Source organism: Rattus rattus, chromosome 2 (assembly GCF_011064425.1).
Source record: "Rattus rattus isolate New Zealand chromosome 2, Rrattus_CSIRO_v1, whole genome shotgun sequence".
NCBI lineage: Eukaryota > Metazoa > Chordata > Mammalia > Rodentia > Muridae > Rattus > Rattus rattus.
The window spans coordinates 31,943,456-31,971,002 of NC_046155.1; the positions used below are offsets into that span (position 1 = coordinate 31,943,456).

Here is a 27,547-nt window from a genome sequence, read left to right on the forward strand (position 1 = left end):
AAATTCGTGATCAATTCACCATTCTGATTACGTTTAAATTTTCTCAAGAGTTCTGGTAATGTTTTGGAATTAGATTGTGCCTTAGTAAAAAAATATTTTGACCCAATAAAAAAGTTAAATATTAGAAAATATATTTCCTCTTCACTATGCATGCTTTAATCCCTTGACTTAGAACAAATTTAAATGTATGAATTAGTGAATATATATATATATATATATTCACTAATTCATATTCATATACTTGTGTGTATGTGGTATAAAATATACAAAATATCATGTTTATGAGATATCTGCTTATTATTTTTCTCTAATGAACTCTAAGTCAATAGCTCCAGTGGTTCCCCTCATATAGTTATTTTTTCTGTAGATACTTTATTACGGTGTAATTTCTCAGTATTTTGGGTTTGTTAGCTCAAGTTACTATAGGTAAGACCCCAGATGATTCCAAATCAGATGGTGTGTGGATTCTAGGCACAAGCAAGCTATGACCGAAGTGATTAATGATGGCTCCAAACACCTTTGCAAAAGCTCTTTCTTTAGAAATTTGTGCCTTTCAGCATTGCTCATCCATGCTTTCAGCATGGCTATCAGCAACTTCTTAGCCATGAAAATCATCAAAGAAGCTGTAGCAAGAATAAGAGCAAGAAGTAGGGTAAGGGTGAGGGATTGCAACTGAGCAGACAGGACAAGACCCTACGCTCAGGGCAGTCATGTTTAGTGTTGTACAAGGTTCCATAGTTTCAAGACCCGACATCTCACTATCCCGTCAGGCATTTGGTCCATAATTGACTTCCTTCTGTCTGACTTCCTATAGTCTAGAAGAGCCAAAGAGCTATGGATGAAACTTACTGCTTTAATTCACATTGAAGAATAAAAATAAGTACAACGTCATGTTATATCCTGCCAAATGATATGGCCCAGGGTAAGCCATGAAAGTGCTACGCTCTGCTGGAGAATTTGAATGAGAACTGACCAGGGTATAACACAGGGTTGACAATGATCACATGTTCACATTGGACCACAGGCAAAGGAAGTCAGGACCTGGTCCATGAGCACCATCCCACAATCCACTTGGCCTAGTCAACAGAATTAGTGCGATAGATATTTCCAGTCCAGACGAGAGACTAAACTGTGCAATGCTCTAGTTAAACAAACCTGTGGGTGAGAATGTAAATTCACAGCACTGCCCTTTCTGACTTCCCACTGCACCCTGTGTTCCTCACAGCAATACTCTGACAGAATTAAGGGATATCTGCAATTTCTTCAACCCTCACCCACTTCCTTTAGAAGGAAAACAGAGTCAATTAGGAAAAATTTAGTGATTAAAGGCACAGATCTGAGCCTCAGGATGTTTAGATTCAGATCGTCTGTTACTTGTTACCCACAGTATGTTGAGCATGTGAACTAACTTCTCTTTCTGGCCTTACTGCTTTCACCACAAATCATAGAAATGCTAACACCTACTTCCTGGGATTCTTATGGGGATAAAAATCAGCCATGTTTAAATGTGAAGCATAGCATGGAATACATGCTTAGTACATGGTGACTTTGTTTATTATTCTTACTTATCATTTTAAATTTTGCCAATTAACAGCCAAAAAGCAGTAACAGCATTTTAACTTGGTCACTAAAGGTTGTCATGTGTGAGCCTAGTGGTGGTGGTGACAGCATGCGCCTTGAATCCCAGCACTTGGGAGGCAGAGACACACAGATAATCTCTATGAGTTCCAGGCCAGAGTGAGTTCCAGGACCAGGGCTACATAGAGAGACCTTGTCTCAAAAGAACCATAATAATAATGATAATAAATAATAATAATTGTGGTTTACATGGTTACAATTATTATAAAAATATCATCACCATCACCACTGCCACCATCATCATCATCATCACCACCACCACCACCACCATCATCATCATCGTCATCATCATCATGTGGGAAACCCAAGTTTTTAAGTTATTTTTATTCCTTTTGACCCACTGTGCCCTTTGATTATCTGTCCACTGATGTGTGAGTCTCTCTGTTAATGATTTAAACACGGGTGGTTTTGTTTTTGTTTTTTGCATTTTACAGATATCATTCTTAACTCTTACTTATCTGTCAGTCATTTATTTCAGTCTCTGCCAAGGTTACATTACAATTACATGTGCTTGTGATTTTTATGCAGTTAAATCTGGCAGTCTTTTCATTGTGGATTTTTACACTTCCTTTGAAAGACTCCATGCCACAAGAGTATAAGAATGTTCTCCTGTGTTCTAAGAGTTACGTAATGCTTTTAAAGGTTATCTCTTTAATCCTCTTAGAATTTGGACATAGGTTATTAGGTGATAGTCCAAATTTATCTATTTCTCAAATTGTCCACAACCTCCCTAGGATCTGAAATAACACCCCTTCCTTGGCAAGCACCAATCTCAAAGCAGCTATGGATCAAGGCCTTTGATTCTGTGACATGGATTTTCTGTTCTTGGGAGTGTTTCATTTCTTGCTGTTGGTTAAGCTGGCTCCAGGTCATTCCATGAGCTTGATAAATCTTGTGGCAACTATCAAATGTATTTTTGCTGCCAGAAGAATCATGGGGTTAATTTCTTGAGTTTCAAAATGATAGAATCTAAGTTAGAATGACAATACTTGATAAATGTGGAAGAACAGATTTCGTTACGTAATAGACTTTTCACTTGAACAGTTCATTAGGGCTTTCTGTTGAATTTTATCATTTTCTTCACATGATTTCAGGCACTTCGTATGTTTATTCTTATTCTATCCTTTTATTGGTCAGATTTTCTCCTGGCGTCTCGTTTGTTCTCTTGGCGGACATTTAGACTTACCCTTGCAGTGCTCTCTGACAAGCTGCAAAACAGTGTCATTGAACTGATTTACATATTCTGAATGATAATGGATAGTTGTACTTCCCTGATGTGACAATGTTCCCATGCCTTTATCGCTAGGAGGATATTGAGTTCTATTCCTAACTCACTGAAAAACATCAGTATCTTTAAACTAATATAGATATCATTTCACTTAGTAGCACTTCTTTATTCACTATAAAAATCGTGCATGTTTTTATTAGCAAAGAGAATGAAATTTACAGAACCCCTAATACTCAATAATCTGTGTTTTATAACCATGCTGTCTTGTAAACTCGGTGCTGTGCTGACAGTTCATATTTAAACTTACCTGTGATTTTTTTCTACTAGTTTTCTGATTTATTATATATTTGTGTGGTTTTCATCAAAGATGTGATATGTTCACACACAATTTCATAAATTTCCATAATTTTCCATTCTTCAAAGGGCTTTCTGTAATAAAAACAACTATTCCTTTCACTTCTCTACATTCATTCTATTATTTATTTATTTATTTATTTATTTATGTGTGTGTGCATGTGTGCATGTGTGCATGTGTTGTGTGTGTGAGCCCCTACACCCGGAAAAGGGCATCAGATCCCTGGAGTTAGAAGCATCCTGACATAGGTGTTAGGTACTGAATGATGACCTTCTTGGAAGAGTAGTAAATATTCTTAACCACTGACCCATCTCTCAAGCCACAATTACTTGAATAGTGTTTAAAATATGCCTAAACCTTTTTTAAAATAAGAGCACAGTTCAAGTAAACAGTTATTAGTTTATGTAAAACATTAATTTATCCTTGGAACAAATTTGTTTAAAAAACCATGCTTTTCTAAGTAAATATCCAATACACCATTGTATCTACTTTTTAATTATTAGAAGCATATACTCATTAGTGATAAGTCTGGCTTGTGATTATGGTCCCTCCTCTCGTTTGAAGAATTCACATCTCTCTCCCTGGTCATAAGGCAGCAGCAGTGGAGTAGACTCTTGTCTCCTGTCACCTCTCACCCAGTAGAACCTTGATTTGCTAATTCTACTTTGTCTCTGGTTCCTATTGGTCCACTGTGATTCTTTCCTACCTTCTTCTCTTGAGTGCTAATTTGCAGTGACTTCTGTTTTCAGTAATTCATTTTTTTTTCAGATTAGGATTTTTGACCCAGTTTTATGATGAACATGCTATTTCATCAAATATTCACAAAGTAACAAAACTTGAATTTTTATGTTGTAAATTTTAGAAGTCATATATCATAAAATAAAAAAAAACATTCACTTATCTACCACCCAGTTTAACCAGTTAGCCTTTTATAATCAACAGCCCTATGAATATAAATTTAACATAAATTAAATTCAACCACACTCTCTTTTTACAACCTACCTAACAGTTATGTTCCCCAAAAGTCAGTTGTGACTCCTTAGTCTAGACCATCAGCCAGTGTTATACCACTATTCAAGCAAATATCTCCTTGTTGCTGGCTATTTGGGCAATGTCTAGCTTCCTTACAAGCTCTGTGAGAGTTGGGAGTAAAATGGAGAAAGAAAAAGACCAGTCTTCAGAGAGTTAAAATCATGGTGAAAGAACAGAAGTTGAAATACCACTGTGTTCTTCTCAACCAATACAGAATTACTACCCAGAAGGTTTTGTGAATTACAATTGCTATTAACACAATCCCTAAAAACAACTTTTATTTCTTTATTTCAAGATGATCTGGGCCCAAATTAATGCGTCATACATTAACTGATGCCTTAATAACAGGAAGATTGTTCTGATTAATTAATTAATTGAAATATTTTTAAATAAGGTGATACATTAAGACTTTTAAAATACTTTTTAGCTTTTTAGGTTAAAATATAATTATATCATTTCCCTCCTTCTCTTTCTTCCCTAAAGTCCTTCTCACTATCTCCCTTTATTCCATCTCCAAATGCATGATGTCTATTTCTTTAATCCATGTAATCACCACGGCAACCCGTTGGAATGTGTGGATAAGCTTATTCTTTTCTATGCTGACGATGCAAACTCGAATAAGCCATTGCTTTCATTTGTACACATTTTTCTGTCGAGTTTTCAGCTAACTTATATTTCTTTTATTGAGTAATGCAAGGTGTTATTTACTTCACATCATTAAGAGACTTTTAACACAAACCCTTCACTTCTGTAACTCTGTGAAAGTCCCGGGAGATAGTTTAAAAGGCTGAATTTCTTTTCAAAACGACTTGTACGTGTTTAATAATGGTTATGAACACCTCACTTATACCATGCAAGACCCGCTCACAATAAAACATTAGCAAAAGATGATATGGCTTAGAGAGATCTGAACAGCAAGTGAAGCCTTTGACGATTTCAAATGCGCATGAGGTCTGGTGTCACCACAGCCCTGATCTTCCCACTCAATGAGAAGGACCTCTATCTGCTGCTGATGAAGTCACAGTCTCTTTCCCCGTGAAGTCTTCTTGTCCAACCTCTTCCAGAGCATCAAATAAGAGGGTGGCATAGTAAGTGGAATAACAGAACTAAGCCTTCTAAATTCTAAACTGCCAAAGACAGGAAATTCATCTAGAGGAAAGCAATATTTATTGGAGTCTTCATTAAAGTTGAGGATAACTGTTTCATTTTCACTTCGAATCAAGATTCCTGCTGACTCTCTGCACCTCCCTTTTTGCTCTCTGCCTGTCATTTCTGCTTTTGTGTCCCAAGCTCTAACTTCTTTGCTTTAAACAGGCTTCCCTCTCGTGCATTTTGCCAGCTTTGGTCTCATTGCCCATCTCACATTGTTGAAAAACCTTAGAAATGAAAGTAAAGTTTGTTCCTCTATTTCTTTTGTCTCCCTGGTCGCCACTCCAGGACAAAAAGAAAATCCAAGGGACAATCCCCATCTTCAAACCTGTCCTGATTGTCCTTTGTGACTTGCAACTCTTTGTGGCACCAAATTTCTACTGTCAAAATAAACGTATTTCCTTTCTCTGTGAGAGGCAGGGTTATAACTGCAGGGCAACATTCGTCTCTACCTGACAGATACCATTTTCTCCACAACACCTTCCCTTCTCTGCATCCTTTCTCCTTCCACCTTCCCTGACCCAAGTCCCACTGCCACCAGAGACCTGATGCCTCCCAGCAGTGAACTCTGGTAGACTAGAGAGGTGATAAAAGGCCATCCCAATCTTTCCTCAGCTTCAAGGGAAGCAGAGATCTTGAAGAACAATTTCTAGGTCCTGCTGAATCAAATGGAAATGGGTATTACGGATGTAAAAATCATAAATACGTAGAAAAGAAATCATGTCCATATAAGCTCAGTTTTAGTAACTTTGTCATTGAGAAACATATGCTCTTGTCTCTTTCATGAATATGACATGTGCAGAAAACATCAAAACTCAACCTTAAGTTTATTCTAGGGTGGAACTACATAACGTTATTGGGAATAATTAGAAATAATGAATACAAGGACATTTAATTTATGTCTTTTTTTTACTTCTGATCGACTACAAGTCACTATAATCTATAAAGTTGTTGGCCCTAAGTCTTCTGTTCATTCCTCATGTGTTTTCTGACCACTTGGCATAACATCAAGCACAAATGACAAGTAGAAGACAACCCTTCCATGCCTCATGCTTACAGTTCAGTGAGACAGGGGAACATTGCAACACCATGTGAGGCAATGCAGAGCTGTCCAGGCTTTCCTGAGAACACCAAGGAGAGGGCATTTAATGGTACCCAGGGAGGCTGTCAAAGAAAGCATCATAGAGCAAACAGGCTTCAAACAAATCTAAATCGAATCAATGAGACCAAACAGTGACATTGGAAGACACAGGAAGGGGAAGTGTAAGCGGTGAGCTTGGAGATCTAAGGAAGTATATGGGTGCTAAGAGAAGGGGTGTGCGAAGGATGAGCAAAGGAAAACCAGGATGTAGGACTGAGGAGAATGTGTCATACTGGTGACATGGGACTTTATCAACCACATGGAATTATGTAGAGATATAATAGCCAATGCTGAGCATGTATTAAATGCCAGGGACTATTTTGAGTGTCTAATAATTATCTTAACTATGAAATAAGATACACTATTATCCTAATTTCATATATATAAACACATTGAGACTCAAAGACCTTCTATTGGGATGGAAGTAGAATACATGTGAATGCTTTCTTTTTCTTTGAACAGGGGATCTCCTTATGTAGTCCAAGCTAGCCTTGAACTCATAATTCCCCTGCTGCAGCCTCCAAAATAGACTTGGGTAACAGATATGGCCATCTCACTTGTCTCAGAGTCAATTTTTATGTACTTATATTCTGTGTCATATACAGTCGAGATAAGAGTTTCATTGCTAAGGAAAATATAGCCCTAGGAAATATGGAGACATTGACCCGAGACTGCTAAATGGTAGCTAGGCAGTGCTAGCAAAGATCCAGGACATTTTTATATCAAAATTTCCAAATGAATACTATCCTGGAGTCTGTCCCGGTTAGCCTTTGTTGTAATTTGATGTAACCATTTAACCTGGGAAGAGGGAACCTCCTTTGAAGAATTGCCTCTATCAGACTGCCCTGTGGGTCCATGTGTGTGAAGAACTTTCTTTATTGCTCATTGATATGAGGGGCCAGTCCACTACGGGCAGTACCATTCCTAAGCAAGTAGACATGTGCTGTATAGAACAGCTACCTAAGCAGAATTCAGTGAACAAACCAGGAAACTGCAGTCTTCCATTGTTTCTGTTGGAGTTCCTGCCCTGAACTCCCTAAAGGATGATCTATAACCTGTAAGTTAAACACTTTTGTCTCCTAAATTGCTTTTTGGTCGTGGTGTTTATCACAGCAACTTTGTAAATAAACTAAGACAAGGCCTTTCTGGATTTATTCTGTCGCCCCTGTATCTCACAGATATCCGCCATTATGCCTTATTAGCAGAAATACTAAATTGCATTGAATCACACGTGCTAGACCTTGACAAAATACATAGGAAGTGTTTTCTCATTCGTCTTCACTGTAGACACGTGTCCACAGCCTGTTTCACTACAGTTCACAAACGAAAAGCCTGATGTTCAGAGTGGGCATGCAAATACAATCTTCCCTCCGATTCTGCCACGACCCTCTTCCAACAACTCCTATTTTTATCTCACTCTTTATCTGCGCTGACAAACACAGCTGTGCCAGGAACCCAACTTCTCATAGCAGAACCTGGGAATTGAAAGTAGAGATGCTTGGTGACCCTTGCCTTGCCTTGCCCTGCCTCCACTGACTACTGCTAGGATCCTATGCCTAATGCTACTCTACAGTACAAGCCAGGAGCTTTCCCAATGCTGCCTCAGTATATTGCTCTCCTAAGCCCCGGAGTGACATGGGATATCATTGCTGCAAGTGACACAGTGTTGAGGAGACTGCTGGAGACAACAGTGAAAGGCAAAAAGAGAACAAGAAGGCTTTTCCCATGTCTGTGCTCCTGCTCAGGCCTCTGCCTAATTAGAGGGCCTTGGGCAGCTGACCTCCCCATTCCCAGACCTCTTTACTTGCTTCTCAACCACTTCAGCATCCTGGTTCTCTTATAGTATGTGATCTAGATCTCCTTTGCTGGATCTCCCTTATCTCTTGGCTTCTAGAAGTTGGAGTTATCTTGAGATCTGCCTTAGATACACACCCTCTCCCTAATCTTTACATGAGCTAATCCAGTCTCAAGACTAAACATCTGTCATACATCAGCTCCAAGTCAGTGTCTTGGCTGGAACTCTCCCGTGAAATTCAGACTTGGCTATCTGTCTGCCAGCCATTCAGTCTATCTGTGAAAATCAGCACTCCCATAAGCCAACCTCTGCTTCTTCTACAAATTTCCCCAACTCTATTATTCTTTTGCCTTTTCATTTGTTTTGTTTTGTTTTGTTTTGGGTTGGGTTGGGTTGGCTTTTGTTTGGGAGTTCTGGTGTCTAAACGTAGGATTTCCAACTTGTTACTCAAATGTTCTGCCACTAGAAAACACACCCAATCCCTGAAGTGCCTTCGGTTGCAAATTGTGAGTTTCAATTGCAATGGTTTGAGATTTAGATATTGTGAAGGACTTCTCAGAACTTCACAGTGTACTCCAATGGAGCAGGGAGACCTTTCTGATGTCAAAATTTTCTTTAATAACCTCTACTAATTATTAACCCAAACTCAAGGCAGGTTTTGCAAAATATGAACTCATCATGTAACCATGAACTGTTACCTTTTTTGATGGAAATGAAGTCTAGCAAAAAACAAACTCTCTTAGCCAACAGACTGTAGAGTTTGCCACCGAAGCTATTTTTTTTTAAGAGTAGCTCTCTTCAGACACACCAGAAGAGGGCATTACAGATGATTGTGAGCCACCATGTGGTTGCTTGGAATTGAACTCAGGACATCTGGAAGAGCAGTCTTAACCGCTGAGCCATCTCTCCAGCCTGCCAAAGCTATTAAGGTATATAGAAATAACCTTATTGTATCCCCCATGTCCTTCCTGGTCCTTCAGGATGAGCTAGGCACAATGGGAGAGCCTGAGAGCTTTCTGATTCAACAATAACTTTAACGATATTTAGTAAATTTAGTGACATTTACATAACATGGGGGATCTGATAAGGTTAGTGAACAGGCACACACACACTCACACACACACACACACACACACATACACATTGATTAATTTAAATACTTGAAAATTTAAAAAAACTTTTCTAACTGTAAACACTGAAATCTTTGTTCTAAATTTTTATATATGTGACTGTATTATATAAAAATGTGAGAAGTGTGTGTGTGTGTGTGTGTGTGTGTGTGTGTGTGCACAAATGATTTTTTAAAATCTTTTAACCAGTCTTGTTTGATTGTGGGACAGACAAGAATCTCTCATGAAACACAGAATAGATGATCAGACTCAAGCTCACAATTTTTACTTCTTACCTCAGGATATTTGATTTAGTGATAGTTCCTTCTTCGTGAATCTATACAGATAAAGCACCATTCCCTCCCCCCTCCCCCCTCCCCCTCCCCTCCCCTCCCCTCCCCTCCCTTCCTTTCCTCTCCTCTCTTCTTCTGCCCTCCCAATCTCTCTCTCTCTCTCTCTCTCTCTCTCTCTCTCTCTCTCTCTCTCTCTCTCTCTCTCTGTATTACATGCACAGGTTTATGATGAGCAAGTGTACACTTGAAGGCATGTGGAACACATCAGGCATCCTGCTCTATCACTCTCTGCCTCACTTCTTAGAAAGGAGGTCTTCTGCTGACCCCAGAGCCAGGCTGGTGGCAAGCAAGCTCCAGGGATGCCACCATGGAGCTAGGGTTACAAGCTTTGTAGGTGGTGCTGGAAATTCAAAGTCAGGTCTTTAGGTCTTGAACACCCAGCAGTGTTACCTGCGAAGCCATATCCCTTCACATCTTTTTAAACTGACATGAACTAATTTGTTTGTGTATTTTAGTGACTAGTGACATCTAAAGGCACTGAGAATGAGTGGAGTATGTTTTAATTAGAGAACGGATACAATTCAGTTTTCATTTAAAAGGTTGAACATTTAAAATTATATATAATTATACAAACATCATTTAAAAAAAAACTGTTGGCCAGTCTTGTTTGAATGTGGCAGTTGGCAGTTCTAGCCTTAATGATTCTTGTATAGACCTATCCTAAAGTTGCCCTTCACAAGAAGGGCAATGTAGACTTGGCTATAGTAATTTACTTAATTTATCTTAAATTTGGTTTCAGTGAGCAACCCTAATTAACCTGATTTTTTGCTGATAATCACTCTCAATGGAATCAAATCACAAATCCGGGGATGGATTGAGCGGCACCCAGAAGGAAGCAGCACTCCGCGCACTGGTCCAGCGCACAGGATATAGCTTGGTCCAGGTAGGAACTTGTTGTAACGTCTGCTGAGACTCAACACTAAATCCAGAGTCCTGGAAACACTGATGTCCTTTGGTGCAGAAAGCCAGCACCCCTGGTATAACTCCCATACAAATGTCTTTCACAGAAAAGAAGGAATAGCATATTTCATTCAGCTCTCAAGGTAACCTGGATTCTTTCTACCTGGATTATCCACTAGAACTTAATGTTTTGCTTGAAAATAGAACCACTAACCACAGTCAGGGAGGCTATGACCATTTCAAAGAAAACACTTTTAGAATACAAAAAGACAGTTAGAATCTCCAGTTCTTAGGGAGGGTGACCTTAGCGAATGGTTTAGGAATCAGTGGAGAACAAACTTCAGGAATAATCACCTGGACTTCCAGAGAGGTCCCTGCAGATAAAGAAGGTAACTTTTCTTTTTAGCCTATCTATTCCACTTTGTCCAGTCTAGGGAATGCAACAATAACGTCTGTCCATGCTGAACGTTTGAAAAGCAAAAATACAAGGATCACAAAAAAACCTAATGTTAGGAATTATTTGCATGTGACTCTTGCCATTGTGATAATGCCTTTAGGGAATATATGGTGCATAAAAGAGCAGTCTAGTATTAGAATCATCAAAATTACCCCATTAGGATACATGACATGCCCTTTGGTAGTAAGACAATGTGTTTGAATCCAACAGCCATTGGTTTCCACCTACATACTTCTCCAATAAATTCAAATCTCCCTACTGTTTGAAATACAACCGTTATATGTGAGTAATGACAGAATGTGCCACATCCTAGAGTTGGATTATTGGAAATGCCCTAGATGTTCCTATACTAATGCTATAAATCATGAATGCATTATTATACATTATACAATGCCTCAAGTATTATATTTTTATCCCAATAAGAAGTGCTATTCAGGCTTTTTGAATATTTCATGCATTTTTATTATTCTGTAGTGACTTTTTAAAGTTTCATTAAGTCAAGGGAGACGCTGAGATATTTGCTCCACTAAAAGCTGAGTTATTTTGAATTAGCGAAGTGTAAATATTTTTAATCTCTAAAATTAATGAATAATTTAAATATTTATGTATCTTTCCACCACACTAAAGTAATCACAGAAAATTGTAAAGAACTCAGTCTACAGAAGAAATATATTTAATGAAATTTCTTTTTCATGTGTTGACAGGAACAGTTTGTTGTAAAGGTAATCTTTCTTTTTAAAATGAGATTTTTTCTTTTCTCTTTTAGTCAATTCTCTAAATTTTATAAATATTTTGGTCAAATTCTTCCGTAAATATTGTTAAAAAAAGAAAGTGACTTTATCAATTCCTTTCATTTTTGGATTTCGTTAGGCCTGAAACATTTGTTCAGGGGAAGTGACCGTGAAAAGATATTTTAACCTTTTAAGACCTAATGGTCAGTTTTAGGCACATTAGGGGAGTCTACCTAAGCTAGAAGTGTGTAAAAATCTGTCTAGAACAGCAATGAGTGCCTTGCTATCACAAACCTAGGTAGAAGAAAGTAAGGAAATGATTAAATGAACTCTCATAGCCATTGACTTCAACAAACAAAATGCAAGGAGAAAATCCTACAGCATAGAGATTAACCTTATTCTCTACACGGGCACACCACGTGCAAAATAGAATTTAGGGTAGGGTAGGGTAAGCCTTATGATGTTTTAGGAACATTAAAGTAAAAACATGGGGTTTCTTGTCAAAATGCTAAGATTTCTATCAAGTACAGTTATATAAGTTCAGCTCTGAGTCTCTTTCCTATACACATCAGGGTGGAAGAGAATTTCTTTTGTATTTCCCTGTTTATTCTTTGCTCTGTTAACTGCAAGGTCTTACTTTGCCTTGAAGCAGCAGGATGAATAAAAAAAAGAGAGCAGGGAGGAGGTTATGCTTGAGTAACTGTGGCACAGGGAACTGAGGTACTGAAGCTATTGGGAGCCTCTGTAAGATCACAGACCCTCTTCTGGCCACCCTTTCCTTGATTAGGCTTCTCTCCGTTGAGCTCATTCAGACACTAGCCACCTCATGAGAGGACGGAAGACAAGCCATGGGGCATTTTAGAGAGAGGGGGAGACATTCACACACTACCTTGTTGGACAAACACCACAGCACTACTTCAGTAATATTTGTTAGCAGAATGATTATTGGATCTGATGTCTCTAATGAGATGGAAGCACAGTATTCCAAAACTGGGTGCTTAGAACTAAGTGTTCTAACTAAAGTGATCGTATGTGTGTGTATGTATATATGTATGTGTACATATATACACATACATACATATGCATATATACACATATAATATACTTTATCATGTTTTAAAATACATGCATAATTAAATGGTTTTGCATTGGCAAATGTGTCCTGCATTGGGCTCAAAATGTGGAACGCGACACAATCAGAAGCTCTGCAGTCTCACCTGCTCCTTATCACATGCCAGACCTTAAGTTTCCTAATTTCTGGAGACGTTAATTTCCCCTAAGGTCAGTAAGGTCTGTCCCCACACTGCTAGCCTTGATCTGTGATCTGAATCACCTCAGTTTACTGGTGGGCAGCCAACAGGGCTGTTTAGGTGGAAGAGTCCACAAAGCCACGGGCTCTATGATTCAGGGATGTCGATGACTAATAGAAAATAGAAGAGAGTATCGGTTTAAAAAAATCTCTGAACAAAAATGAAGATGTTGATTCCCTTCTGACTTGAAGGATTTGTCTTCCTGTGTTTTTCCAGTGGTATCGAAATTCAAACCACAGAGGTGAAAGATCTGTGCTCTCTTATCACCAGCAGGGCAAACACAGCTATCAAAAATAGAATTTTACAAGTTACTTAATAACATAAGCTAGCCTTTAATGTGGCACTGATGCAACAATGTGTGCTTATGAGAATTAAAAGCCTAAATTGTAACTTCTCTTTTTATGTAACTGAATATCCTTCTGTGTTTAACAAACATATTTTCAGAAAAGAGATTCAATGCAACCTCCTTAAAACCAAAATACTTAAATAAATATTGCTTCTAAATATATATATATATATATATATATATATATATAAATACTACAAGTTAAAGTTTAAGGCCCATGGCAGTGCTGCATGAGGTAAAATTTTGGAAATTGTGCGACAGTTTTAAAATGTAAAAAGCTCTTGCCTCTGGGTGGTAAAGCTATTTGAGGATTTTCTTTTTCTACTTTTCCACTCCTAATTACATTCCCTAGCTTTCTAAAGCCAGCAAGTATTGTTTTGAGACTTAAAGGAAAAAAATCACAGGACATGGAAAAGCGTCTACACCTCAACGGTCAGTCTTAAAACCTGAATGCTTGAAATGACGTGTTAAGAAACTGCATATGCATTATTTTAAAACTGGAAAATAAAATATTCTCTCCCATTAAGTACATGGTTTCATGCCTGATCTCTGTCTTTATTTTCCAGTCTTTCTGCAGTGACAGGGTTATTTGAAGGGAAAGTATCATAATGTAGAAACTACTACCATACCTGCTCCATTAGGAAAACTGGGCAATTTTCACAGAGGAGAATTCACTGGCTCAGCTGGGCGATGAGTACCTGGAGTCATTGGGCAAGTCTTTGTGTTTAATGTTTGCTTCTTATTGACAGAGCCCTACCCCCCTCTTGGCAGTAAGACAATGGCCCTAGAATTACGCACCCACAGTTTGCAAGACAATGATCTGTCAGCCAGGTACAGCTATCACCTGTCCAAACTCAAGGCTGGATGCAAAGTACAATTTAAAGGGCTAATGTTTTGGTTAAAAGCCTAAATTTCAACTATCGGTCCTTTAACAGAAATGAGTCTCCTGATCTCAAATGTTGACCTTAAGCTGGAACCCTGTCTCAGAAGCTAATCCACAAATCTTAAGGAAATTTTCCAACATAGAAAATTATGTTTCCAAAGACAATAGTGAATGAGAGAAAAGAAATAGAAATAGAAAGGAGGAGGACACGACCCCTCCTGAAGTATGGAGAATATTTTTATTGTAGATACAAGGAAGGATGCAGGTGGAGGGAAGAGTGTAAGCTGAACACGGCCAGCAGACTAAACCAGACCAAGAGAGGAGAGAGGGAGGGAAAGCAACAGAGGAGCCAGGGACCTACCAAGACAGGTGGCCCAGGGTAAAAGGACAGGCATAGCCAAAATGGCTGGACTATATGGAGAAGAGCTGCTGGCGAACAGCAGCCCAGCCCAGGTGGGGTACGCCAGCTAAACTCTGTAACAGCTATGGACCAAGTGATGCTGGAAGAAGCTGGCACCAGGCCTACTTTGATATTTTAAATAGACACCAGTTTAGCCATTTGTCCTGGGAAATAGATGCAGCCTTCTTTATTTCTGCCATTCTTGCTAACTCAAGCAAGCACTGAGGCTTTAGCCCTCCATGTGCTATTGATGTATGGATTGACTCTGCAAGAGAATTGTAATTTCTACCTTTAGGAAGAATATTCTCCTTGGAAAACAAAAACAAGAAAGAAAAAATGCAGTAACAATCAAAGTCAGGTCCTGAGAGCCTTGGGACCACATAAACCAGGCCACATGACAAAATGGCAAGTGACCTTCTTCAGACATGATGCCACTGAAGATTTAAGAAATGGAAACAAGCAAGCCTGTCAAGGATCTGACAAGAGACCAACATTCCAGGCAGAGGAACCTTGTCTTAACTGAAATAGTTGTCAAATGCATAACAGCTTTGAGGAAGTAAAGACATTTGTTTCAAAGATTGCCACATTAACCAGGCATGAGCCTGGTTACTTTAACAATCCCCCTCTTTAATTCTCAACCTTAAATTCTATATATAGGCTGCCTGATTAAAAAGGTTTCAATGGAATTATATTAACAGATTTATGCTGAATTAATGCCATTCCTTTTACAGTACGGCATATATATACATATATATATATTTGTGTGTTTGCTTAATATTATTTGCAAATTAGAATAAAAGCATATAATTCCATATCCTATTTGGACACTAAGATAACTTCCATCCTTTTAGTTAGATGTATCAAACTGTCAAGCGTCAGACAAAAAGAGAACTGGAGAGAACACCAACAGAAGAGCAGTAATTGAAATACAAGAGTCCATTGTGCTGAGCAGTGGAAACCTTACAAGCCGGGAGAGAGTGAATGTATATAGCCAACGTTCTGAAGGAACAAACTGTTGACCAAGAATACTGGATCCAGTAGAAGCAGCATTTAGAAAGAGGTATCAAGAGTGTCCCAAACAAAAGCAGATAGAATTCATCACCACCAGACTTATCTTAGAAAATATGTTACAGTGAGATCTTCAGGACAAAAAGATACCAAAGAGTTACATGAAAATTGTTGATGGTATAAAAACTCACAGGAGAACATCAATGCTGGTTCAGAATCCTCTAGAAGATTAATGATGCTATGTAAGTGTTCTAGCTTGGTTTTATGTTGCTTTGATAAACACCATGGCCAAAAGCAACTTGGAGAGGGAAGGGTTTATTTCCTCTTACAAGTGACAAGTCCACCCTTGAGAGAAGCCAGGTAGGAACTCCTGCAGGACAGGAACTTTAAGTAGGAAAGAACATTACCTACTTTTAGGCTCAGCTCCCTTTCTCATAGAGCCAGCTCCCCAGGCCTAGGGATAGAACCACCTACAGTGAGCTGGGCCCCCTGCACCAATGAGCAGTCAAGAAAATGCCCAGGGACACATGCATATGATAGTCTAATAGAAGCAATTCCTCCGTTTAAGTTCGCTCTTCCCAACTGTGGCATAATGACACAGAAGATTGGGCATCACATTGAACTGCTTATATCTTTTGTGTGACAAACAAAAGATGAAATGATTAGAAAATAAAGCAACAGGAACACGGTAGACCTCAGAGTAAGACTGCTAACATTTGCAAGGTCCCAGATTCCACTTCTAGCTCTGCAAAATAGTAATAGTCCTAGTGATAGTCATAATAGCAACAGTGTTAGCAAGGAGAGATGTGTTACCACAGGCATGAATTGTAATATCAGTTACTTATAAAAAATCGTGATCCTAGTTATTGGTTAAAAATAATCTAAACTGTAGAATTGGTTTTATGAGCCTCCTGCTAAACTCAAAGTAAAACCTCATTATAGGGAGCTGGAGAGATGGTGGCTCAGTGGTTAAGAGTCATGGAGTTTGATTTCTAGCATCCAAACAGCAGCTAACAAGTATCTGTAATTTCAGCTTGAGAGGATCCAGCATCCATTTCTGGCCTCTGGGTACTAAGCACATACATATTACATACACATGCATGTTGTAAAAGACCCATATATGTAGGGTATTTGAGGAACACATGTAAAATTAAAATTAATCTTATTGTAAAATCCTCATTACAGCTACATTTTAAAACAAATGAAAATACACTACCAGAGAAGAGTCACTTAACCGAGCGGAAGACAGTAAAAGAAGAAAGGAATAAACAATTTGCAAAGCAACTAAATGGGAATGGTCGTTCACCTGGGGATAGGGCATGTGAACTTCAAGTGAAGCAGCAGGAAGATACTCGTGCATGCAGAACACAAAGAAGTATAAGAAGTTAAGACACCCCTTACACACATGTGAAATAAAAAAGAAGACAAAGGTTATCAAACAAAGATAAAGAACTCAGTCGACAAAAGGCTGCAAATGGTGGGATAAAAGCAGTGGGCAGCATGGGGACTGCAGGGGGCATGCAGAGGGACTGCAGGGGGAAGGGGGACTGCAGAGGAGACTAGCTGCTGTCACCTACACTGGCTCAGAAAGAGGCAGGCGGCAATATCAGAGCAGCTTTAAGTTAGTCTTTTCCATCCCTGCACATACATCCTAAAGGGAGAGAAAACAGACTTCACAGTGAAGCACAGTTTCTGGCCCTTTCTCTTCTGTTGTCTCCTCTCACCACCTCTTCCTTCCCAGGCTGTCCAAAAACTTAGATCATGTGTGTCAGGTCTAAGAGCACAGAGTGGGAAGAGTCAAATTCTTGGAGACATTCTCCTTCCACAGGCTTGTCCCTCCTGACTCTCAGAGGCCAGTTTTGTTTTAAAGCTCAGAAGGAGCTTCTTCTGACAGAGATGTAATGAAGTAGTGTGGAATCCTCCAAATGAAGGAACAATCCTGTGAGCCCCTTTGTAAGTGGGTCCAACATCATGAGATTGGGAACTCCATCATCCCAGGAAATACATGTGTTCCTGCAACTGTTTTCAAATAGTGATGAATTGATCCTCAAATACCCCCAATAGAAACTTAGCCCAAGAGATTCTAAACAGAAGAATCAGTATCGACACAAGCTAGCATTGTGGTGCCTTCCCTCAGACTAGAAGCAAAGCAGTGTCCTATTTCATCAACTTAAAAATTAGTGTGAGCTTCATTATCCAAATGTGCAGAGGCAGACAGGGGCTTTAACTATGGACTCTTGTTTCCAGGCAAACTCAAGAGTTTCCTAAGAGCTATCCTCTTGTTGATGTTGGCTAGCAAGCAGGAACAAGTGACTCTTCATTTTTAGAATCCAAACTTTAGTCAGAGATAAAAAGCAAAACAGAACAAATAAACAACAGCAATAAAACCCATCAATACATCGTCAAATACAAATCAATAGGGAGATTGATGACTCCAGCAGCTTTTACAATGTTGACCTAAAAGTACTGGGCAGGGAGCTGAGGCAGTCATACATGGAATGTTGTAATAGTATTAAATGAAATTAATCCCATTCAGAATTATTCCATTTTCAATTCATTCAGGCATTTTGGTAAGGAAAGTTGGAGTCCTGTCTTAATCCTTCAGCCCCGATAATCATTCAAACAGAGAGAGCAGGACAAATGATTTGAGCTCTCGGTACATGAATGGCTCCAACCAATAACATGATCATGATTTCCTTGTTTTGTAAATATCATTATATCTGTCTTGATTTATGCTACACACACACATATATATACATATATATATGCATAATCTTCTTTAGGTATCGAAGTGGTACAGTTCAAAGGAAGTTATTATGGAACTAACAGAATAGCTATGTGTGTGCACTGGAAATCCACTGTCTTTTTAACTGAAAGAATAGTACTTGTAAGGCCTCCACTGATTGGCTCACATTCATCCTGTAAACATTTTTCACACATTCCAATACCACATCAAAACTCCCTTCCAAAAACATTCTGACACTCCCACAAGACTACTACAATTACCTAGCAAAGGCTACTTTTAATAGCTTAAAGGCAAGAAAGACTGACTGAGCACTGTCTTGCCAAGTCCCTTGGCTTTCAAAGAATCAAGGTTCACAAGGATGGGATAAAGAGAATAAAGATACTGTGGAATGTCTTACACACCTAAAACCAGCTTCGTTAAAGAAGACAGACCTTGGCATGTGTGGAAACCGGGACAGACAGAAGAGTAATTATCCAAACCCAATCTCCCTTACCATGTCCATGTACACATGGGCAGTTCGTGTCGTTTGTCTAGATCTGTAGCTGCTACTCTATTAGTCAATTTTAAAAGGTATACCTAACTTAAGAGTCTTTTAACATTTTTCTATTCATAACCCCCCTTTGCCTAGTAAGCTTTCATGCATTCCTATGTATATGGGTATATAAAATAGCTATACGAATCAAGCATTTGTTGATAATAAGTCAGAGTAAATTTATCTTTAAAAGTCTCCTTTGATATATACCCATGGCTTTATCATTGACCCCAATGGAAGCAAACATAATACTCAGAGCTAATGTGCTTGATTTGCATGAAGAATTAAATCTTGGCTGCACGTTTGTTTGGTAGTGAAAGGCTCAGAACATCATTACTGGTTTTCAGAATTGATTGATATTTTGATCTTATAATCGATGATGCTGATAGTAGCTCATCATATACACACATAGTACAGACCAGAAGAGGCCAGCCCATTTCAGAAACTGTTGGAAACTGTCCCAAAAATAAGCCAAAATTCATCTGATGATTATCTAACTCAAGTCAGTAATTCAAGGAAAACTTGAAAAAAGTCAGTCATCCTAACATAATAAAACCCAAAGGTACACTAATTTAATGATTAATGCTGAGGGGTAAGAGTAAGAAAATGGTCATTTCCCATAATTAAACCATTATGCTTCTGTCAAACCAGAAAATGTTATATGTAAGTAAAATACACTATAATTTGTGAAATAGGATAGTTTTGAGTTGGAGCCCTGGTGTATTAATAGCACTCACCTGGCATGGAATGGGCCAATAAAGCAGCTCACATGCTGTGTATTTACAACCAAGGCTGCAGCAAAGTTGCAGTGCAGGTGAGCGCCCCCAGAAACACCAAGGATTCATCACGCATTTTATTTAATACCCTTTTGGTTGTTGAGTGTTGCAAAACTTATTGGTACCAAAATTTTCAGGACTCCACGTTTATTGACACAACCCCACATGGAAGACATTACCTGGAGTTTAACAAGCTGAGCCTACTGGCTAAATGGCACACTGTAAAAGCCCAAAACACATGAGAGTGTTGGGCTTATCCCAGTATTCAGAAGGATGAAACCCTAGCCTGGACTACCTGGTAATACCTGTGTCTCACTAAATGAATAAATAAACTATGCCCAAAATGATTCTTTGTGTAGAATTAAGAAGAGAAATGTTCACTATAGCATTGTTGTAGAAGGCAAAAAAAAATCTACATTTTAGTATATCTTAACTCGGGCCTATGAGACTTGCCTGTCATCTAATGGGAGAGATGTAATGTAGGCAGAATATCAAAGAAATACTATCTAAATAAAATCTTTTAGTCAATCTTGCAAATTGATAGCTGGGAAAATATACTGAGGACTCATGAACTTTCATAAACACAACCTAGACACGTGTTCCCAATGCATTGGTGCTGATGCTGAGAACCATGCAGAGGTATTCACCCTAAAACCATTTTTCTGCCTATAGCAGACTTATGGGAACTAGAAATGCTACCACAAAGTGATCCATTGGCCAGCATCTGTGTATAAACAAGGTAGAGAATAAAGTCAGGATCCTAAAGCAGTCAATTTGGAAAGATGCATAATTTCTTCTCTTTTTGAGAGGAGACAGAAATACAAAGCACCAAAGAGGACCAAAAAAAAACTATTACAAACTTAATATAAAAATCTCCAGTCATCAAAAGAATTAAAATGAATAAAAACCGGGTGAGGGTCATTAATTAATGATCTCCATTTTTATAAATGAACTCACACACAGGAAGAAATCGCCATCTGGTCTACCCATTTGGTGAAACTGGGAAGAAAGTAAGCATAGTAGCCCAGAGAGCAAATGGTTAATTAGCCTGAGAATAAAATAAACAAAAAAAAAAAAAAAAGGTTTGAGTAATAAATTTGTCATAAATCTCACTTGATTGAGACCCATGAGATCTTCAGTATAGTGTGTTCTGCAATAAGTTGAACCGCTAGGGTTTTAGACAGTTTATGTAATTTCTCTGAACCCTGTTTTTCCCATAAAATAAGTAAATATGGGCTAATACTGTATGAACCGTGGAAACCAATGTTGTAACTAAAAGCCTGGTCTTGGGATCCCTTTGTCTTTGCCATTAATACTATGTACATGTGTTTAGGTGCATTCTGTGTCTTTGATTCCTCATCTTCACAAGTGGGGAAGATTATGTGAGTCGATACATTTGAGCCCTTGCAGTGCCTGACTCAATTACACAGCACTGGTGTTTTACTGACAGTGGCTGTTGTTGTTGTTGTTGTTGTTGCTGTTGTTGTTGTTCACTTTTTTTTATTATTGTCATTTGGGTAATTTTTTTCAATTTAATCCCTTTTTATTGGATATTTTATGTATTTACATTTCAAATATTATCCCCCTTTCCTGGTTCCCCTGCTCCCATTTCCCCTCCCCCTGCTTCTATGAGGGTGCTCCCTCTCCCACCCACCTCACTGCCCTGGCATTCCCCTCCCCTGGGGGAACAAGCCTTCCCAGGACAACAGAAGTTAATTTTGGCTAGTTAAACAGAAAAATCTTGTGTTTAAAAAGTATCGTATCTTAAAATTTTTAGTTTTTAATTCAATATTTTGAGAATTTCATAAATGAGAACCATATTGACATCATCTCTCCTCTCTCTCTCTCTTCTCTCCTTCTCTCTCTCTCTCTCTCTCTCTCTCTCTCCTCTCTCTCTCTCTCTTCTCTCTTTCTCTTCTCCTCCTGATCTCTTCTTTGGCATTGTTAGTGATGAAATATATATATATATATATATATATGTAAAACATAGTGTGTCGATTTAGTGCTGCTCATATGTACATGTATTTATATTTCAAAAGTTTAAGTTTTGAAAACCAGGCTAAAGGGAAACTCTTTTGTATGAAAGGCAAAGGCACATCACAGGTTTATAATTATGAGGAAATTAACCACCATTCTCAAGTGCTCAACACTGAAGTGTGAGCTATTAAAATTTTGTGCCATAATTCAGTTTTATCACTAATAAAACCATGGCTATCCTATTTGCAAAGTAAGCTAGAAAAGCAAATGTCTGACATTTTTAAAACCTCAAGAAGGTATTTTTTTCCAAAGTGTACAAAAAGTTCCAATGGGTTGTGGACAAAATAAACTTTTAGCATTAATTCTAAAACTTATTACCCATCATGATCTATTAAACAAAATTATTTGGTTTTATGCAGGGTCAAGAAGGTGGTAGCCATAATTTCATTAAGAAAAACTTGAAATATCTGAGGAGGAGGAAATTCCAAACACTCTTGACATAAACCAAGTTATGAGGCAGCCTCGGCATGCAATGCATAAAAAAGAAACAGGGTTTGTAGCTAGAATTGAGTCTTTTATTTTTAGTTGGACAGCTAGAAGTTTTCTACCTATTTATGTGGGTGAAAAAACAGAAAAGATTTTAAAAAATTGATTATAAAAAAGGTAAAAGTTCCCAGAATTGAATAACATCCTCTCACTTACAAAAAAACAAAAACAACAAAAAACCTCTAAGAAAATATCTCTACCCTGTTTCCCTAAGCTGTCAATATGTCTGGGTTGCTGAGGAGAATAAGGCCCAGAGGATAAAAGCCAAAAGGGAAAAGCACAGTTCTAGTCTGGCTTTACCTATTTTAAACTCCTCAACTATAAAAATAGGGCCTGAAATATCAGCCCACTGTCCTTTCAGAGTAATGGACAGCTATTCTGACCCCGTGACTAATGCCCAAGGCCTGCTTCAATTTGCTCTGAACTTCTACTGCTGCTGCTGCTGCTGCTGCTGCTGCATTCCAAGCCTAGTGGGTGGTTCCCAGGGCAAATGCTCCCCATTGCATGAACTTCAGGGCATCTCTAAACCAGTCAGACTCTGCAATCCCCAGAACTATTATTGGGCATTTTTTTCATGTGTTTATAGAAACCACAAAAACACAGTTCATAAGCCTCTGAAGCACATGAGCAAATGGAGCTCTCGTAGCCGTAGCGTACATCAGTGTTTTTAGTAACTACAGCAGTCAAGACAACAGAAATGGGACTTCAAAAGGTCAATCTGCTCATTGCTCGTTATTTTCAAGTCAAAGGAATCTTGGGAAATTGAGGGTTTCACCTTGCCATTAGAGAATATGAATTTGATTTCCTCAATCTGAGGGGTAAAAATATTAGTCAAATTCATATTGTGTATTCTAATGATTAGTTGGGTGTTACAAATATCTGAAATGCTCAGGAAACATTATAGCCATCACCCAAGTAGCGAGATTTGGCCCAGAGAGGGAATGGTGATCAACATTAATAATTTTGTTAATAATAATCTGTACACAGTCAGTATAAAATATGCTCTCCACAGAATTTTGTGTAATTGAGTGACTAGAAATTGAAGACTGTTAAGTGAGGCAGGGCACTTTCTGCTTTAGTGACAAGACATTTTCAAATGTTGAGTTTAATGTCTATGTTGGTTGTAAGTCCCTAGGCTTTCCAAATTATGTCATAATATGTAATAATTATATAATATATAATTACATATTTTGTTACATAATTTACATATATTATATAATTAGGTAATATAGGTAAGAATTAAGCTGATAAACTCAGGCTGACTTCCAGTGTTCAAACTGCCTTCTCTGCATAACAGCCTTATGACCTCAACAAATTACTCTCTGACCTTGAATCTTCTGTAAAATGGGACCACTATGGCTATGGACCAAACATTGCTCTGAGGCCAGGATCTTATGTGGCATATAGGTATTAGCTGAGTAACCAGGAAAGAAACTTTGAATAAAACTTCACAAACGTCAAATTGATATGTTGAGAAAACTCTCGGTTAAGCTATAGATTCCACATTCTCGGCAGGTGTATACGTTTGTTGTCTTAGTAAATGAATAAAATACAGAGTTCTGCTGGTTTGTTAGTGATATCAAGGTTTAGCTGCTAGGGCAAGATGATAAGATAAGAAATTACAAGCACTCCATAGGTGAAGCTTTAAAGGTTTAATAAGACGAAGCCTGCCCAATGGCTTGAAGCAAAGAGATAACCAGGCAACCTTGTGTCTTATTATTTAAAGCAGCATCATATGCAATGCTAAGCATATAAAGGTGAACCTGACGACAAACATGATTTAAAATACTGCCATCCAAAGAGCATTAGAGCAAACTCTGACAAATGATGGCTGACGGTCGTATATGCCAAGAATAAAGGTGGCGTTACAAGCTGGTTTGTTTTGATTTTAAACAATAAACAGTCACCTCACAAAACAATATCTGTAAACTGAAACATACCTTTTTAAAGTATACACAGAAAACATTTGGAAAGGGAGACTGAAGCTCCGGCCCGCAATTACTGTTGAGGACAGGTGGAGTGATACGTGGGTGTTTTTCTTTCTAGCCTGTGTATTACATTTGATACACAACACCGTGCCATGCATCCTGGCACAAAACCACCTAATGTATTAATGGTGACTTTTGTGATGAATGCTAACATTTGGCCCCTTTAATAGTCATGAGTCTAGAGTTCTGACTGCGCTGGTGTGCAGTGTAGCTTGTCTACCCCCCCCTCCAGCAAATGAACTGCAGCATCAAGCAGCAAAGCTCAAGCTTTGCTCTCTAACCCCTAGGAAAGCAGAGAGTTGCCAGTGTCATCCTTCTCCAAAAAGAACCTCTATTAGGTCAAGAGAGAAAAATAGAAGTCAGAGCTATTTGGACTGAGAGCATCGTTGCTCCTCACATGAGAGACAATATTAGGAAACATATCCTACTATCCTGTCATCTTTGGAAACATACTCAAATCCCCCAGCAGCTATCCCCAAAATTAGCCAGTCCCCAACTCCAAGTGTTGATCTTCATGTTTTTCTATTTAGAGGATTTCTCCACTGCCTGGCTTGACTTAGGGAAGAAGGGAAAAGAGGAATTAGTAACAGCTGAGTATTGGGCCAAGAGCCAAGCCTTGCCTAGTTGATGTAGGTTACCCTCTCGACGAAGGCTGCTGATGCCACTACTCTGTACATGAGAAAACCAAGATGCTAAGAGACCAAGTCGTTTACCTAGAGTCCCACAGCTAGTGAATAATGGAGTCAAAACAACCCATTCGAGCAGTGCTGCCACTTCACATGACTCTAACATTAAATCAGAGCCCAGATATCAATTATAACTGATCACTTGATAATCTACCTTTGGGACATTCCTACAACCATAGGGCAAACTATCTCATTAATTGCTAAGAAGCTAGGACTCAGTTACGTGTTCTAACACAGGAAAATGAAATGACAAAGATAGTAATTTCCTAAAAGATGAAACACAGAGTCACAGATTTTGGCTCTTTCCCTAGACCTGTGGTGGGTTCTGAATCACACCTCTCCATTAGGGTGCATACCCCCACTCACTGTAACTGATCATGTAAACATATCTTTGAATAATTTCTATTGTTCGGCACTTTGTAAATGTCAGCCATGCTTATCTTGAGCAAGCCTTTAAAGCAGAGAAGTGCTGTCTTGAGGCATAAATAGGTCTTTAATTTTTATCTTCTAGATAATCAACTATTTTTACTTGACAATCTCAAATATTTCCCCCAAATAGTCCTTAACTGAAATGATTTTTTAAATGAGAAAAACAAACTAAAGACTTTGTTACGTTCTTTTCTCCCTCATACACCATTCTTCCCTGAACACAGGAAAATGGACAAAGAAAATATGGTGGTCCTCCACCAGGCTGGGATACTACACCCCCAGAAAGGGGCTGCGAGATTTTCATTGGGAAACTTCCCCGGGACCTTTTTGAGGATGAACTCATACCATTGTGTGAAAAAGTGAGTCCAAATTTAATTTCTTCGTTCAGGAGAAAAATACCATTCTCTCTAGTTTGCTTTTACTTTTTGTTTGCCTTTCTTTAAATCTCTGTGTATAATGCATGTGTACAATGTGTGTGTGTGTGTGTGTGTGTGTGTGTGTGTGTGTGTGTGTGTGTGTGTGTGTGTGTGTGTGAATATGGATGAAAGCCTCATCCATATGTGTGGAAGCCAGAAGACGGCACCAGTATCTGTCTTCACTTTCTGTTTGATTTGAGTCGGGGTCTCTTAGTGTTCACTGCTGCACGTGCAAGGCTAGCTGGCTCAGGAACTTCCCGATTTCCCATTTCAGCATCCCAGCTCACTGTAGGAGCCCTGGGATTGCAGATGTGTGCTATCGCAACTGGCTTTATATACACCCTCGTGCTTGTATGGCAAGCACTTTGCCCAGTATGCCATCTCTCCAGTGCCCAGTTTGATGGTTTGTTCCCAAGTCGCACACATCAAATATAGACAGTGTTAAAATCTTCCTGTCCCCTTACTATTAGTGCCTTTGCCCAGCTCTTTGTCTTGTTGAATTAAAAAATTGAAAGACCACTGTTGACAACTCTCAAATTCGTATCTCTTCCCCCAGCCTCGGTATTAGCAGCTGAATCACTGCAAATCCAATGTATGTAACAGTACAGAGCAGAGTAGCAATCAGCCAGTGATAAGATATTGCTCCAATTTGATCTCTTACTGTGACTTCATAAAGAACAGCATTTCATATAAGAAATGATGTATGCTTGTCATGGCTTAAATATGTATCCATATGCATTGACATGAATAAAATTTTCTTCTATAAGTAGAATTGACTGTCTTACTTAGTGCACTGAACAGCTTAAGGACATGGTTACTCAATATCCTTAAGAACATGGTTATCGATGTCCTTATATGACTACTAATGAATCCATTTCCCTAGGTCCAAATGGCAACTTGAGACTAGACTCAAAATTAGAAAGAACAAAATCTGAAACTTAATTTGTAACACTTTACCAAGTATATTTTTCGGCACACACATTTAATACGAGAATGTGGCTCTTCCCCTACATGATAAAAATCAATTGGTAGCAAGTGTAGTCTCTGAACCAGTGCCCCTGGTTTTATACACAGAGTCCCAGCTGGCATACTAAAATTCCTGAAAATGGCAGGCACATGGAACAGGTAAAAACTGTGCTCATCTTTCATGAAGGAGAAATAGATCGTTTTCAGTGAGTCCTTTGGAGTTTAGTAGAGAAAGGCAAAGCAGAAAGCACCCAATCACAGGATATAGATGTCTCCTGAGAGGCTCTGCCAGAGCATGTCAAATACAGAGGCGAATGCTAGCAGCAAACCACTGAACTGAGAATGGGACCCCTTTTAGAGGAGTTAAAGAAAGGATTGAAAGAATGGAAGGGACTTGCAACCCCATAAGAACAACAATGCCAACCAATCAGAGCTCCCAGGGACTAAACCACTACCCAAAGATTGACCCATGGCTCCAGCTGCATATGTAGCAGAGGATGGCCTTGTTGGGCACCCAAGGAAGGGGAAGCTCTTTGGTCCTGCCAAGGTTGGACCCCCAGTGTAGGGGAATGTGGGGGCAAAGGGGTGGCTAGGGAGGAGAACACCCTTATAGAAGAAGGGGAGGCGGAGGGGAAGGGGAGGAAACCAGG

General features: G+C 38.8%; 1 protein-coding gene across 2 annotated transcripts in view; it reads left to right on the forward strand.

The window, feature by feature from the left end:
- A1cf (APOBEC1 complementation factor) overlaps positions 1–27,547 on the forward strand; it is a 75,740-nt gene that overhangs the window by 15,811 nt on the left and 32,382 nt on the right. For both annotated transcript variants that reach the window (XM_032891800.1, XM_032891801.1), the window contains exons 2-3: positions 10,540–10,683; positions 25,740–25,874. In XM_032891800.1, coding sequence (XP_032747691.1) covers positions 10,585–10,683; positions 25,740–25,874 — 234 coding nt within the window. In that variant the 5' untranslated portion in view covers positions 10,540–10,584. The remainder of the gene's footprint in view (positions 1–10,539; positions 10,684–25,739; positions 25,875–27,547) is intronic.